Raw genomic sequence first — 17,048 nt, 5'->3', positions numbered from 1 at the left:
AAAAAAATCTCATACTTGGGTGCCTGGGTGGCTCAGTTGGCTAAGCCAACTTGATCCTGGGATCAAGTCCCGCATCGGACTCCCTGCTCATCGGGGAGTCTGCTTCTCCCTCTCCCCTTGCTCCTCCCCCCTGCTCATGCTCTCTCTCTCTGTCAAATAAATAAATAAAAATCTTAAAAAAAAAAAAAAAAAGAACAAACTTTAAAAAAAAATCTCTTTCTTATCTAGCCTGGTCTTCTGTTGCTGACACTCCTCAATCTCCTCAGGGACCGAGGGAGAGGGAGAGAAAGTCTTAAACAGACTTCTTGCTGAGCATGGAGCATGATCTCAGGACCCTGGGAGCATGATCTCAGAACCCTGAAATCACGACCTGAGCCAAAACCAAGAGTCGGACGCTTAACTGACTATGCCACGCAGGTGCCCTGACAACTCCATCTTTCTAGTTGCTCAGGCCAAAAACCTTGGAGTCATCCCTGACCACTTTCTTTCTCATACTTCATGTCCAACCTGTTAGCCAATCTTTCACTCTACCTTTAAAATACATCCAGAATCTTACAACTTCTGATCAAATTCACTGCTATGGAATCAAGCCAACAACATCCCTCATTTGAGTTATTACAACAGTTTCCATGCTTCTCTTTCTCACTCCCTCATCCCCAAACTCCCACCTATTCTCAACCCAGAAGGCAGAATGATTCTGTTAAAAAGGAACCCAGACGTCAACTTCCAGCATGACCGCATGAGGAACTCCACTGACCCACTGCCCAGTAAAACTGGTGAAATAAAAACCAGAAAACAAAACAAAACAAAAAGACACTTAAAGTCTCTAGAAACAGCCATAAAGGCAAACAGTCAAATGAAAAAACATCCAGTCAAGAAGATCTATGAAAATTCCACAACAAAGGTGAGAGTCTATGGCAGTTGAACCAAGGTCCCTCCCTTCCATCTCGGCAAGTTGGCGACTCTACCCCAGACTGCACAGCCAAGAACACAGGGATCCTGCTCCCCTTCCCTCAGCTTCCATTTGGAGGGCTTTCTTCCCAGGAGCGGGTTATCAGTTTCTCATCCTGCCTCCAGCCAGCTGCCTGTTGCTGAAGCTAAATCCCAGATAAATATGGTTGAGAGGTGGGGGTTCCCTTCTCCCACCCAGCCTCCACTTATGGAATGAGGCAGTACCTTGGACATAGCATATTGAGAACACTGGGACCCTGATCACCCTTGGTCTGGCTCACAAGGCAGTGGTTCTCCTGTAGGAGAGGCAAGTCAAGGGGACACCAGCTGCTAGACACAGACACATACACACACACACACTCCCCTCCCCAACAAATACACAGCCGCTAGAGCAAAGGTGTCACTCTGAAAGAAGGTTATCATCGTCCCTACCCCCAGCTCCAGAGTCTAGGCTCAGAGATTTTGCCTCAGGGGAGAAACACACCATAAAGCATATAGCTCCAAAAGAGCTGACCTCATTTCCAACAGAGCATGGAGAAGTTCAAGCCTAATCACACACTCAAGAACAGTGAAGGTTGTAGTGAGAGGCCATTAGGAGATACAAACAAAACCACAGGCCTATTAATTTACAGGAGAGAACTGGAGCCTCAGACAGCTGGGAGCAGCTTTACTGGGACAAAACAAGTATCAAACACAGATCTCAGAAACTTTTCCTTCAAAGGGGCAAGAATCAGGAGTGCCTGGGTGGCTCAGTTGGTCCAGTGTCTGAGTCTTGGTTTCGGCTCAGGTCATGATCTCAGGGTCATGAGATCAGGCCCCGACTGAGTGTGGAGCCTGCTTAAGATTCTCTTGTTTCCATTCCCTCTACCCCTCCCCTTCAAAAAAGGGGGGTGGGGAAGAATCTAATTAGATTAATTTGTAGGGCAATGTTCTGGGCATTGTTCAAAAAAGGGCAATTAGCTGGTATTCCTGAAGTTTAAGAACTAAGTGTGGCCAGGGAAAGAGAGAAAGAGGTCCCCACCAAAACCACTGTCATCAGGGTGACTGTGGGTATACCCCAAGCTGAACTTCTCTGAGGAGCGACATCAGAGGCTTAACATTGTGAGAGGGAAAGAGATGTCACTAAAATGATCCAGTCAGTCATTAAACAAACAAGCAAATAACAACCCCTGGAGGGTAGAGAGACCAGTATCCAAAGCTGCTATAATTTATTATCTAAGATGTCAAGTAGCCAACAAAAAAATGCAAGGCATTCAAAGACACAGGAAAGTATGAGCCATGAAGGAGGGGGGAAAAAAAAAGCTGGCTACAGAAATTGCCTACGATAGCATCCAGATGTTGGGAGACTTCAAAGTAACCATTATAAACATGTTCACAGAACTGAAGGAAATCATAATTAAAGCATTAAAGGAAGGTATAATGACAATGCCCCAGCAAATAGAGAATAGAGATAGACATTATTTTGAAAAACTGAAACTCTGCAATTCAAAAAGTATAATAACTGAGGTAAAAATTCACTAGATGGACTCAACAGTACATGTAAACTGGCAGAAGAAAAAATAAGCAAGCTCAAAGGCAGATCAACAGAAACGATACAAGCCAAAGAACAGACAGAAAAAAGGCTGAAGGAAAGTGAAATGAAGCCAGCCTCAGAAAAATGTGGGACACCACCAAACACACTAATATACATGTAATCGGGAGCACCAGAAAGAGAAAAAAGATAAAAAGCAGAAAAAATTTCAAAGATATAATAGCCAAAAAGACAGTAGAAATGTCTATTTTTTTCCTCCTTTCTTCTTTTAATTGATTTTTAAAGCTTTAGAATGTACATAATGTATTGTTGCTTTGAAATGTACACAATGGGGGTGCCTGGCTGGCTCAGTTGATACAGCACGTGACTCATGATCTCAGGGTTGTGAATTTGACCCTACGTTGGTTGTAGAGATTACTTAAGAAATAAAATCTTTAGGGGCGCCTGGATGGCACAGCGGTTAAGCGTCTGCCTTCGGCTCAGGGCATGATCCCGGCGTTATGGGATCGAGCCCCACATCAGGCTCCTCCGCTGGGAGCCTGCTTCTTCCTCTCCCACTCCCCCTGCTTGTGTTCCCTCTCTCGCTGGCTGTCTCTCTCTCTGTTGAATAAATAAATAAAATCTTTAAAAAACAAAAAAAGAAATAAAATCTTTAAAGAAAACAAATAAAATAAAATGTACATAATGTATTGTTGGGTCTACAATAAATAGGAATGTAATATACAGACAAGGTGGGTAGGAGCAAAGCTGTACTGGCCTGAGGAAGGGACTAAAGTTGGTAAAGTAATAATTATAGCAATGTACTGTTGGGTTTATAACATTATTAAATGTAGTATGTTTAACAATATATCAAAAAAAGGGGTGAGAAGGAAGAGAACTTCATAGGAATAATATTTATATCACCGGAATTAAGCTAGTATGAATGAATCTGAAGCTGATTCTGATAAGACGCGCATGTAAAACCCTAGAGCAACCACTAAAAAATAAATCAATCAATCCAAAAAAGAAAGCAGTAAAGGAGGAACAGAGGAACATTAAAGATGTGAGACACATAGAAAACAAAAAGTAAAATGGCGCATGTAAATCCAACTATACCAATAACATGCGAATGGACTAAATAATCAAAAGGCAGAGACTGCCAGACTACTTGAGAAAACATGCCCCAACTATACACTACCTACAGGAAACACACTTTAGATTCAAAGATAAAAACACACTGGAAGTAAACGATGAAAAAAGATATCTCAGTCAAACAGCAATCGCAAGAAGGCTGCAGTAGCTACACTGGTATTACACAGAACAGATTTTAAAAAACCACCAAAAAATGTTGATAAAGAGATAAGTGAGATAAAGAAGGACATTTTATAATGATACAAAGGTCAATCCTTCAGGATGATAACACAAATATAAACATATATTCACCTAATACCAGATCACCAAAATACACAAAGCGAAAATGGACAGAAAAGTAGGGAGAAGTAGACAATTCAACAATGACAGCTGGAGACTTTACTATGCCACTTCGAATAACGAAGAGTAGTGGTTACTTAGGGCTGGTGGGGGATAGAGAGGTGGGAAGGAGGAGGGCTGAAGATATGAGATTTCTTTTGAGGCGATGAAAATGTGCTAATGGACTATGCTGATAGTTGCACACATCTATGAATATACTAAAAACCATTTTACACTTTGTACGGGTGAATTGTACTGTATCTGACTTACATCTCAATCAAGCTGTTAAAAAAATGTCAGTTATCAGTACTAAATGCAATGAGAGATCTGGTTCTAGAGAAAAAAAACCCTATAAAACAGATCATTGGTACACAGGATAGAAGTAAAATATGGACTGTGGATTAGATAACAGCACTATATCAAGGTAAAAGTTCTTCATTTTGATCACTGCAATGTGATTGGCCAACAGAAGACACCTATTCATAGAAATTACTCGCTGAAGTATTTTGTGGTAAAGGTACACGATGTCCCCATTTCAGTCTCAAATGGCTCACAAAAAATATTATGTATACATACACACAACCAAACTAGATTTCTTGTTATTTCTAGAATGTGTCACACTTCAGGACCTTTACACATGCTGTACCTTCTGCCTGGAACACTTCTTCAGGCATTTACTCAAGTATTGTCTTCCCAGTAAGGCATTCCATGACCTTGCATCATGGGAAACACCAGCTTATTTCCCCACCTACCCACCCGTCTATCACTCTAACTCCCTTCCTTGGCCCTATTTTCCTTCAAAGGACTTACTGCCATCATAACATATTTTAGTTTACTCTCTTTCTCTTCTAAATGAACTGCAAAGCATTCTCTAGAGCAGTGCCTGACACACAATGAACACTCAGTAAATGTCTTTGAATGAATTAATACTAGGACATCAGGAAAAAAACAAAAGCAAAAAAAACCCCTTAATTTCTATTCTTTCTATTGTTTATTTCTATTCTTCATTTCATAGCACAGAAGTTCAAAGTAAATTTTCACCACAGAACAACTGTTCTGGAAACTACCCTTTCCAGCTATAGCCTCAAGCAAGTGATTGCCTGTCAAGTGGGGAATAGACCAGATTGCCCAATTCCCCACCAGCCCTTCACACAGTTTCTACAACAGTTGGCAGCAAAGAAACAGTCCCTTTGTACCTTTAGCAAAAATAAAAACAAATGAGAATGCCAGAATATGAAAGGAAGGCTTTCATGTTAGGAAAGCTGAAGTCTGATCCTTATGAGGAGCTGGGGAAAGAGGAAAACGAAGATTAGGATAGATGATGTGAGCAGAGGTCACATATCCTGATAGCGGAAAAGGTAAGTAAAAAATACAAAGGCTTGAGTCAGACAGGTATTCAGACGGTTTGGGGGGGGGGCTTAGGGGGAGGCAGTTCAAAACAGGCATCTACACCTCAGCTACCTAAGGGCAGTGAACCACGCTACGGGGCACCTGGGTGGCTGTCAGTTAAGTGTCTGCCTTCGGCTCAGGTCGTGATCTCAGGGTCCTGGAATTGAGCCCAGCGTTAGGCTCCCTGCTCAGCGGGGAGCCTGCTTCTCCCTCTCCCCCTTCCCCCTGCTCAGTCTCACTCTCTCTCTCTCTCTCTCTCATAAATAAATGAAAAATCTTTAAAAAATAAAGGCAGTGTACCACACTAAAAGCAGTCAACCTTTAATTCCATACAAATGATGAATAAGTCATCTCTTTATCACTGCTATGGTATGAATGTTTCTATCTCCCCAAAATCCGTACGGTGAAATCCTAACGCCCAGGGTGTGGTATTAGGAGGCGAGGGCCCCTGGAACGTGATTAGGTCTTGAAGTCAGGGCCCTCGTGATTGACACTGGTGTCCTTATAAAAGACACCCTAGGTAGTTCTTCCCTTCCACCATGTGAGATTAGGGCAAAAAGAGAGCCTCACTGAGGAAGTGGGCCTTGACCAGACAACCAGTATGCAGATACCATGATCTTAGACTTCCCAGACTCCAGAACTGTGAGAAATAAATGTCCACTGTTGAAAAGCCACCAGTTTTGTTTTTATTAGAGCAGCCTAGACTAAGACAACTATCATCTACAACAACCATGAATCTTCAAGAGGACAGCAGAAGGCATATTTTTACTAAGTTTTTTTGTTAAGCACTCAAAATTGAAAGGTTCAAACCACCAAAAATGTTAGCATTAGTAATAAAATCAGGATTTGAGGGGCTAGGCAGGAGCATAGCAGCAAAAAAAAAAAAAAAAAAGACGCCACCCTCAATCGTAGTTTTAGCCCTTCTTTTAGGCCAACAGACTGATTTTAAACTGTTTCTACTTTTTCTGCTTCCTCAGATACAGATTTTTTTCTGTCCTGGGATAAAACTGAATTTATTACAGTAAGGCTTTCCTTACTAGCACAGTCCAGAACTAAAGGACTAGTTTAATTCTGACCAAGCCTCCTGCCTGAGAGCAACCAGAAATGCAGAAAATGTCTAGAAAACATCTACCTGGGGGCACTGGAGACCTGCCGAGGTGGTCAGCACATATGGGGCCAAAACCCAAGAGAGGACGGAAATCCAGAGGTGTGAGCACAGCATCTGAGGCTGCTCTTTCCTTCAAGGACATTACTGACTGCGAGCTGCAGCTAAGAGGCTGAGATTTCGAGCAGAGTTTCGAATAGACTCACAGATGAGAGGAACAAAATTTGGGGTTCAGGGCCCTAATAAATGCCCAAGCTTTCCACACCTTAGGTGTAAAGATGAGCCAAAAATAGACCCAGACTTCTACTTAAGGCCATGATGGAATAAAAGAGACTGGATTAACTGGTCTGTCTTAAATAACTAGGAAACTGGGAAAAAAACACACAATGAGTTTCAGACACTGGACAACAGAGAGCACAGTAAAGTGACCCTGCGAGTGGGAACCAAAGGCAGTGTGCCCTTCAACTGCCCCAGCTCAACTGCCTAGAGTTTCAAGTCTGAAGTGCAGGGAGGGGAGTCCATAGAGCTCCTGGTAGTCTAGTCCAGTTGAGAAGATCCTGGATGAACACAGGTTACAACTTTTTTATAAACCTAAAATTACTCCAAAATGAAATGTTTACTAAAGAAAAGAAAAAAAAAACAAGTTAGTAAGCCAATAGTGAGATAAAATGAAACCAAAAATTACACAGAGGTAGATGGTTCTGGCATTAAGCCTAATCGAGGTCTGAGGCAATGCTGTCACTGAGAAATGCTGCCATTTGAACCCAGGCATTCAGGATCCAAAGCGCACGCTCTTAATGACCTCAGTATGCTGTATCTTAAGCAAAGGTTAAACAGAATATAAAAATTTATCACGTGGCTGCCGTCAAAGTTTGACACAACAAGGGTCCTTCCTACTAGGCATTCACTGTAAAATTCTTTTAGCTCTGAGGTCCTCCACACGTCTACCTTAAAATATGTTGAGGAATGTTTACAGCAGCTTTATTCCTAATAGTCCATCTAGAAACGCAAATGTACATCAAAAGAATAAACAGGTGCGCCTGGGTGGCTCAGTCGGTTAAGCGTCTGCCTTCAGCTCAGGTCGTGATCCCAGGGTCCTGGGATCGAGCCCCGCATTGGGCTCCCTGCTCAGTGGGGAGTCTGCTTCTCTCTCTCCCTCTGCCTGCTGCTGCCCTGTGCTTGTGCTCTCTGTCAAATAAATAAATAAAATCTTAAAAAAAAAAAAAAAGAATAAGTAAATCGTGGAATACTGACAGGATGGAACTCTAACCAGCAACGTAAAAGAATTACCTGCTACAGACAACACACAAACTGTGCTCAGACGCAATGTTCAGTAAAAAGCCAAAACAAAAAGAATAAATACTGTACGATTTACATGAAGTTCAAGAATAGGCAAAACCAGTCAATGGTGATGCAAATCAGTACAGTTGTTAACTAGTAAGGATCACAGGGAACTTTTTGGGGCATAGAAACCAATCTACTTCTTGATCTTGGTGGCAGTGACAAGACTGTGTACTCATATGTAAAAATTCATCGCATAGTAATCTTAAGATTTGTGTCCTTTGCTGTATGTATATTAATCCTCAACAAAACAGTAAATTTTTTTTAAAGGAATCTTCCTGCTGTAAAAAAAAGAAAAAAAAAACCAACCCATAAGATGCTGTATTCTGCAGTCTAGATAAATATCGATGGATCATTTGACCAAATATGATTAAGTTCAGAAAGGGAATCTTAAACTCAGTTTCATTGGGATTGTACTTCACATTCTCATTTCTCTGATTTCACAGTCAGCAAGCCATGGTGCCAATGTCACAAGAAAAAACCTTCCTCAGCACAAAAGTAAAAGTTGTGGGCAGCACCGGGTGAGTTCTCCAATTCATGCTCCAGATCTCTGGACTGCTGGGAATGCGAGCAGCTCTTACCTGGGATGTCATCAACCTTGACATTGCTAACAGACTGCAAGGAACAGAAGAGTTCCCCAGGAATTTACTATTTTCACACAGGGGAGCTGTCGATATCCCTGTTTCCATCACTTCTAGAAAGTGATGTACATAGGCCAGAGTCCTTTAATAGTGACACACAAATGTCACTTTCCATTATGTAAACAGATGCTCTAATTATATCACAGGTATCAATTCTCTTGTTTGAGTCCAGATTTACAGAACAATACTGTGGTTGTGCAGAAAGCCCAGTGAACATTTCAGTTGAAAAACGTACTAATTTGTGTGCTACAATTCCCTGAATACCGAAAATGGAGAAAGAAGAGAAACATTTTATTTTTTTAAAGATTTTATTTATTTGACAGAGATAGAGACAGCCAATGAGAGAGAGAACACAAGCAGGGGGAGTGGGAGAGGAAGAAGCAGGCTCATAGCGGAAGAGCCTGATGTGGGGCTCGATCCCATAACGCCGGGATCACGCCCTGAGCCAAAGGCAGACGCCCAACCGCTGTGCCACCCAGGCGCCCCAGAAGAGAAACATTTTAGACAGAAAGAGCGAGCACAATGAGTAGTAGGCAGTGAATGGTGTGATGACCCAAAACGTTAATGAAACAACGAAGACCTCAGAAGACAATTACAATTGACAGCTTGAAGGATTAACGTTGCTGGAAGTCTCGTCAAATCTCCAAAATTCAGTTTCTCCCATCTTCTAACCTAGGCCTCTCCTCATTAGCATTTATACCATTCACCGAGATCCATCAAATTAGCTCAAAATCAGCTTAAAAAAAAACAAGACTCCTTAAAGGATTAGGCAATGTTAAGAGATGGGGCACGTACACAGGAACGGCAAAGGACCAAGAAAAATCGGAGGGTTTATCAAAAGCAAAAACTGGCAGTGCTCCTCTCCAAGAAAACAGGAAGAAACCGAATGGGTCGCCTTGAGAAGAAAATAGGGATCTGTGATAATCCTGGGCTTATCTAAAGAGATTCTACAGTAGGCCCTACAGAAGAAAAAGATGGGCTTGGAACATGAGTAAGTTCTCCCCTTTGGGGATAGTCAGTAGTGTGGAAATACGCAGAAGGTGATGAGAGCCAGGAGGAGGTGAGAACCTCGGGCAAGGGTATGTAGAGACAGCCCCCCTTGGGACCCGGGAATAGGGTACGACGAAACGGCAGAACCGAGAACGGGAAGGAAGAAACCAGCAGGTCACTGGGCGCCAAGCTCCTGGAGGAGGGCTCTCCGGTTCACTGCTCAGCCCAAGTGCCTAGAACTGTACCTGGCTCGTGGCGCGGGCCCAATACACAGATGGAAGGGAAGACAGCCGTTCCAGCCGCGTATTGTCCGTCTGAGGGACAGAGAGGTCCCAAGCGCCCCACGCCGCTCAGTCCCCTCCTGCCCTTCACGCCCAGCCGGGAACCCTGGGCAGGGAGGGTTGTCCTTCCCTGCTGTATTTGGGGGCGGGGACGGGGTCACGAAGCCGGGACTCCTTACTTACTTTTGCAGCCGGGCGCCATGGCGCCCTCACTCCTGGATCCCAAGACCAACACAGCGGATACCCACACCTCCAGCCGCGCGGCGCGCCGGGATTCCGCACGCTCAAGATGGCCGCAAATTTGAATTTGGCGCTCGGGTCGGACGTTGACGCCAGCAAGGAGGCCGCCATGTTGCCCGGCCTCTGGGCAGGGGGCGGGGACGTCGTGACGTCACGAGTAGGCGCCGTAGCCAATGTACCATCTCCAGGCGACCCGGGAACCTCTTTTTCCCGGGAGCAGCTATGAGCAAGCGGAACCAGGTTTCGTACGTGCGGCCAGCCGAACCGACGTTCCTGGCCCGCTTCAAGGAACGGGTCGGCTACAGGGAAGGGCCTACCGTGGAAACCAAGGTGAGCCCAGGCCAGTCGCGTTACCTCAGAAACGCGAGCTGCCCTGCCACTTCCGGCTTCTGCCTTGACTTGGAGGCCAGGCGCTGAGGGGTCCCTCTTCTCAACCTGCGCCCAGCCCCGAATCTGGATGGGCCTCAGAGTCCAGGATGGCCCTCTTCAAACAACTACAGTCCTTGGTAAATGGTTAAGAAAGTCGTCTTATTTGCTTATCCCAAAACCTATAGGTAGCAGGATGAGTGGTAGCTTAGTCCCGTTTTCCAGAAAAAGAAACTGAGCCACTTGATCAAATGACCTGATGTCCTAGGCCTGGAGTCTGGAGCATCTTTGGAAGAATGCCCTGGATCTATTTTTACGCTTTGTTGTTTACCGCTACCCTCCCACCCCAAAGAGCATGTTTAAGAATATCCTGGATCTAAATAAAAGAGGAGCTTCAAGAAAGAGCAACACCTGAATAGTCTAGGGATGAGTATCGGTGGGAATCAACTTCTGAGCCCTCCTGGGGCCTAACTGGTTCACACCAAAACCTGCCCTACTTCTTTCAATAGGAGAGACTTACGCTTAGGGATTGTGTGGAGAAATAAAGAATTCATTTACCACTCTAGTACTTTCATTAATACCCACTCCCCAAGTCACTTAGAGCTTAGTAAAGGAAACAAGATTGACTTGTGTGAAATTACTCAATCCGGTGAGTATGTGCTAAATCCAGGCATTGTGCCAGGCTCTGAGAGGACAAAGAGATGGATCTCCAAAATACTGTATTCTTGTGTAACCTTCCTGCCTGCCTCATCTCTGCCGTCACAGGTTACACCTCTGTGAACCTCTTCAAAACTCCTCCAAACAATTACTTTTCCTCTATTTTTCTCTTCACTTTGACCATATCTGTAATATTCATCATTTTGCAGTGCAACTACTTGCTCTCCTGTGTATCACCACCACTAAACCAAACTCTCTAGGTTGGTATCTTAATCTTTCCGTATTTTCCCAGCGCCTGGCACAGGGCCTGGCATCAGGTAGTGGGTGACCATTTGTATTGACTGTGCTTATCAGGCAAGGCTTCACGGAGGAAGGGATAACTTAGATTGAATCTTGAGCATGGATAGGACAGCAGGTAGAGATGGAAGGAAGGGTGGATAAAGGTGTAAAGATGGTGAGTCAGCGGGCACCTGGCTGGCTCAGTCAGTGGAGCATGTGACTCTTGATTTCGGGCTTGTAGGTTTGAGCCCCACAATGGGTGTTAGAGATTGCTTAAAAATAAAATCTTAAAAAGAAAAAAAAAGATGGCGAGTCATGGACTGTGTGTAGAGGTGATTGAAGAATTGTTGGAGGGGAGGCCACATGGCCTATTCAGTAGGCAACGAGCCATTTTTGGTTACTCCGTGATCATGGAGGGACTGATTCCCCAGGACCAAAAACAGTTTGATAAGGACAAAGAAGATGAGATTTGAGGAAAGATTTACAAATGAGAATATAAGACCTTTTTATAGTTTGCTTGAGGTCCTTGTGATGGTCATGTGTACATAGTTAATACCTTGATGATTCTAGCCTGGAATGCTATTTTAGGAGACCTTGGGGGGGGCACTTTCCAATTCATATCAGTGATTTAGACTGACTGACTTAGTTAAGAGACTTCCATAGAGGGATACTCCATGTTTCTGTGTTTGAAAAACCAACCACACTCTTAATCATGTTGGCAGTATAACCATCGTTCTAATGATGTGTTAACAAAAAGAAGAGTTTCATGGAAAATCACTATATAATTAAGCTAAATTACCTTATTCACCTTTTTTTTTTTAAGATTTTTTTTTTTTTTATTCAACAGAGATAGAGACAGCCAGCGAGAGAGGGAACACAAGCAGGGGGAGTGGGAGAGGGAGAAGCAGGCTCCTAGCGGAGGAGCCTGATGTGGGGCTTGATCCCATAACGCCGGGATCACGCCCTGAGCCGAAGGCAGACGCTTAACCACTGTGCCACCCAGGCGCCCCATTCACCTTCTTGAGAGTTAATTCAGGAGTGGCTTTGAGCAGCCATTGTTTATTTGACCATTTCTCTTATTTTCCAGCCAGTTGTGTAAACAAAAAGAGAGAATCCGAATTAATGATTCTCAAGCTAATGAACACCAGGGATTTTTTCTTTTAAGATTTTATTTTTAAGTAATCTCTCTACACCTAGACACCTGCGTGGTTCTGTCGGTTAAACATCTGCCTTCGGCTCGGGTCATGATCCCAAGGTCCTGGGATCGAGTCCCACCTTGTGCTCCTTGCTCAGCGGGGAGCCTGCTTCTCCCTCTTCCTGCTGCTCCCCCTGCTTGTGCTCTTGCACTCTCTCTGACAAATAAATCTTTTTAAAAATCTTTAAAATAGGGGCGCCTGGGTGGCTCAGTCATTAAGCGTCTGCCTTCGGCTCAGGGCGTGATCCCAGCGTTCTGGGATCGAGCCCCACATCAGGCTCGTCTGCGGGGAGTCTGCTTCTTCCTCTCCCACTCCCTCTGCTTGTGTTCCCTCTCTCGCTGGCTGTCTCTCTGTCAAATAAATAAATAAAACTTTTTTAAAAAAATCTTTAAAATAGATAATTCCAAGGTATTATACAAAGATATCTTTTGAGTAAAAAGTTGGGGAAGAGGGGCTGGCTCTTATGGTATCTGACATTTTTTGAAACTCTGAATCAGCTGGCCAAAGGTTACCACTTGTTACGTGTGTATACTGACTACGTGGTTTCTGTTGGTGTTCTCTGTACTTTTTTATGTTTGGGCAATTTCATAGAGAAAAGAAAGCAAGTCACATAGTACTATGTACCATATCCTGTTCGTATACAGAATGTTTTCTATACTTCCATATTTTTATACATTTAGAAAACAGCTGATAGGATGCCCACCAAACTGAAGCCATTGGAAGGAGGAGAGATCATCATAAGTGGGAGAAAGGCTACCTTTTACTTGCTGCTTTCTGTACTTTGGGGTTGATTATTTTTTTGGTCAGGCTTCGAGAAGAGATGGAAGTGAAAACAGGTGATGTAGAGCAGAGAGAACTGAAGCAGTTCGGCATGCCCTGGGAATGCTGGCAGTCCATGAAGCAGAGGGCCCCTGACACTGGGAACTGCAGGCTGGGGTCCTGCTGAGAAGGAAATTAATCCCTTTGGGCGGGCACTCCAGGGTAACCGGCGGGTGGACCTCTTCCCCAGTGTGGCAAGGTTAGGCCCTTAAGAGTTACTTGAAAATTCTTGGCCAAATATATTTAGTGAATCAAGTTACCCTTGTCACTTAGTCATCACAGTATTTCACAGAGACAACAGTTGTATTTGATTCAAGGTCAGCAGCCTCCATATTGTGTTTGTGTTTTCCCGCTAGAGAATCCAGCCTCAGCTCCCAGATGAAGATGGTGATCACAGTGACAAAGAAGATGAACAGCCCCAAGTGGTGGTTTTAAAAAAGGGAGACCTGTCAGTTGAAGAAGTCATGAAAATTAAAGCAGAAATAAAGGCTGCTAACGCAGGTATGCCTGAAAGTAAGCTGGTTTTTCTAACAATGTAGGAAGCCTGGAATATGAAATTGTCTTATGTAATAGGGTGGTATGTTTGAAGGAGACAGTCCTAGGTTCAGACTTTGGCTTTAACACACACCAGGTGTGTGTAATCTTGAACAAGTTATTTCTCCTCTCAACCCAGCTACCTCATCAGTAAAATGGAGACTATAATGGTACCTACCTTACTGGGTTGTTATGAGGGTTAAGTGCAAATTTAAATAAAAACATCCTGTTAAAAAAAAAAAGGTGGCTAGGTTTACAAATTAGTCATCAGAGGTGTATTTAATCAGTGCCTGAAGCACGATACGCTATGTGGTATAGTTTTCATTTTTCCTAAATATTTATTACATTGTTTTAAGGAAAAATGCTGGAGTTCCAAACAATCACTCTTCGTAATACTTAAAAATACAGCCTGACTGTAATTAATTGGGGACTGGCAACATGATGGAATACTTCAGGAAGTGAGTTTTTATTAAGGGACTGCATGTCTTGTGGGTATAGCTAGAAACAGTGGAGAAGACCAGAACTGGCTCAAGACATCCTTAAATACCGTCTGAGATCTTCTTGTCATTTGAGTCTCTGATAAAGACAAAATAACGAGAGAAGAAAGTTCTTTAACTTTGTTTTTGCTGCAGATGAAGAACCGGCTATAGTTGATGGAAGAATCATGTATCGAAAACCAGTCAAGCGTTCCTCGGATGAAAAATATTCAGGTTTAACAGCAAGCTCAAAAAAGAGGAAGGCAAATGAAGATGAAATAAATAAGCAGGACTCAGTTAAAAAGAACTCACAAAAGCAAATAAAAAACAGTTGCCTCCTTTCTTTTGACAATGAAGATGAAACTGAGTAAGTGTAAATATTTTGGACTTCATCTTCCTTAAGAGTATATGGGGTGTTTTTTAAAGTGACACTTTTTTTTCTATTTAAAATAATACAAGTTCATTATAGAAAATTCAGAAAAAATTTAGTATGATAAAAATTTGTCTCTTAGTACCCCTTTGACACGAGGCTAACTCTGTAGATATTAACTACTATTAACATTTTGGAACTCCCTCCCACATGTGGGGTATGTATGTATGTAAATTATATTTTTTAAAACAAAATTGAGATTATATTGTATATGTTTTCTGTCCTGCTTCTCACATGACATTATATTCTGAGCATTTTTCCAGATCAGTAAAATTCAAAAACTTAATATAATTGCTATAGAGGATTTTGTCACTAAACAGATCGCCTGTTGCATCTTCTTCGTTAGCAGAAGCCCACTTTGGAGGAGAAAGATGATAATGTGCCTAGTTAAGAATACTTCCCCAGCTCCTGCTAAAGGTAGCCATATAACAGTTCTAGGAATTTTAGAGATAAAAGTGGGTCTTGGGGCGCCTGGGTGGCACAGCGGTTAAGCGTCTGCCTTCGGCTCAGGGCGTGATCCCGGCGTTCTGCGATCGAGCCCCACATCAGGCTCCTCCGCTATGAGCCTGCTTCTTCCTCTCCCACTCCCCCTGCTTGTGTTCCCTCTCTCGCTGGCTGTCTCTGTCTCTGTCAAATAAATAAATAAAATCTTTAAAAAATAAAAAAATAAATTTAAAAAGTGGGTCTTGTACAAGTGAGCATCTAATAACAATTGATCTTGATAGAAGAGAGGATCGAATGTATAACATGGAGACTGTAGCTAATAACACTATAAGAGAGATACAAGCTAATAACACTATAAGAGAGATACAAGCTAATAACACTATAAGAGAGATACAAGTAGCAGTCTGCTTAATAAAGCTACCAGGTGTTTGATACAAGAAAGCAGGTCTGGCAGGCACGAACCTTTGTCCTTGCTACATCCTGCCACATTCTGGGGCACATACACGAAACCTAGGAGTACTGGAGCCATCTTTTGGCCTAAGGAAGGCAGACCCTTTCTCTGGGTGGTACAGTGGAAAGACTCAAGGCACTCGGATCCTGATAGCATGCCTCAAGGAGCTGCTGCACCAGCCACAGACTGCCAACTTCTGGACTTCTTGATATATGAGAAGAATAAACCAAAAGTTGTTGGTCAGTACCACTTCTGACATCTGAAAATTCAATGTCTTTTGCCCTCCTCTTCCCTTAAGAGGCCCTCTTTAGTATTGTGCTCCTAGAATTTGCCAGCCTTAAAAATAAAAGTCAATTATTTTACCAGCATAATGGGTTTATTTGAGAATCGTAGACAATTGCAATTCAGGACACACAAGCTACTACAAAACTAGGCAAGTCAGGAGAACAAAGGAGGGGACTGCTCTTTTGGAGAGGATGGGGGGAATTGGGAGGAGTCGTTACAAACAAAATGTCCATTGGAGTACACTGGGAGTTTGAAAGGTAATGGCTTATGCACCCCAATGTTCATAGCAGCAATGTCCACAATAGCTAAATCGTGGAAGGAGCCGAGATGCCCTTCAACAGATGACTGGATTAAGAAGTTGTGGTCCATATATACAATGGAATATTACTCAGCTATCAGAAAGAACGAGTTCTCAACATTTGCTACAACATGGACGGCACTGGAGGAGATAATGCTAAGTGAAATAAGTCAAGCAGAGAAAGACAACTATCATATGATTTCTCTCATCTATGGAACATAAGAACTAGGATGATCAGTAGGGGAAGAAAGGGATAAAGAAAGGGGGGGTAATCAGAAGGGGGGATGAAACATGAGAGACTATGGACTATGAGAAACAAACTGAGGACTTCAGAGGGGAGGGGGGTGGGGGAATGGGATAGACCGGTGATGGGTAGTAAGGAGGGCACGTATTGCATGGTGCACTGGGTGTTATACACAACTAATGAATCATCGAGCCTTACATCGGAAACCGGGGATGTACTGTATGGTGACTAACATAATATAATAAAAAATCATTAAAAAAAAAAAAAAAAAAAAAAAAAAAAAAAAAAAAAAAAAATGAAAGGTAATGGCTTCTCATTGGCTGAGTTGTGACGGTCTCATTGGCGGGGCTGTTGCCAGGCAAGGAGATAATCTTCCTTCTCCCTGCTGGGGCTTAGTAAAGTAGTCTTCTTGTTAGGAATGCAAGGTGTGGCTCTTTCTGTTGGTTCTGCAAAGGGCTGCAAGGTGTGGAATGTGTGAGCTCCCCCTTCTGGACTCCCAACTCTTAAGTGACATTTTCTTTATCTAGTTTCACAAATTCCAAACCAGTACAGCCACATACTAATCAACATGCTTATGTTCTCTTCTATTTCCACCTCTCTTTATTCTCATATATAACTTCTCCTCACCAACCCCCACCACCGCAAACACAC

General features: G+C 43.0%; 2 protein-coding genes across 2 annotated transcripts in view; one reads left to right on the top strand and one right to left on the bottom strand.

The window, feature by feature from the left end:
• Positions 1 to 10,027, bottom strand: part of KIF15 (kinesin family member 15) — a 65,495-nt gene extending 55,468 nt beyond the window's left edge. Inside the window, exon 1 of the mRNA XM_026500628.4 lies at positions 9,862 to 10,027. Within this exon, the coding sequence (XP_026356413.1) occupies positions 9,862 to 9,880 (19 nt within the window). The 5' untranslated portion in view covers positions 9,881 to 10,027. The remainder of the gene's footprint in view (positions 1 to 9,861) is intronic.
• Positions 5,165 to 15,938, top strand: KIAA1143 (KIAA1143 ortholog). Its single transcript, XM_026500629.4, has 4 exons — positions 5,165 to 5,289; positions 8,213 to 10,248; positions 13,592 to 13,736; positions 14,402 to 15,938. The coding sequence occupies exons 2-4, from the start codon at positions 10,141 to 10,143 to the stop codon at positions 14,614 to 14,616; spliced, it is 468 nt and encodes a 155-aa protein (XP_026356414.1). The 5' UTR covers positions 5,165 to 5,289; positions 8,213 to 10,140; the 3' UTR covers positions 14,617 to 15,938.
• The last annotated feature ends 1,110 nt before the right edge of the window (positions 15,939 to 17,048 follow it).

This window comes from Ursus arctos, unplaced genomic scaffold (genome assembly GCF_023065955.2).
Source record: "Ursus arctos isolate Adak ecotype North America unplaced genomic scaffold, UrsArc2.0 scaffold_14, whole genome shotgun sequence".
In the NCBI taxonomy this organism is placed as follows: Eukaryota; Metazoa; Chordata; class Mammalia; order Carnivora; family Ursidae; genus Ursus; species Ursus arctos.
This window is presented reverse-complemented; position numbering and strand designations above follow the sequence as displayed.

What these genes read in the sequence shown, in the direction of transcription:
- KIAA1143 (XM_026500629.4), top strand. Translation starts at nt 10,141, where the DNA reads ATGAGCAAGCGGAACCAGGTTTCGTACGTGCGGCCAGCCGAACCGACG. An exon ending in GGCCTACCGTGGAAACCAAG is followed by an intron (nt 10,249 to 13,591) that starts GTGAGCCCAGGC and finishes TTTTCCCGCTAG; the next exon opens with AGAATCCAGCCTCAGCTCCC. An exon ending in AATAAAGGCTGCTAACGCAG is followed by an intron (nt 13,737 to 14,401) that starts GTATGCCTGAAA and finishes TTTTTGCTGCAG; the next exon opens with ATGAAGAACCGGCTATAGTT.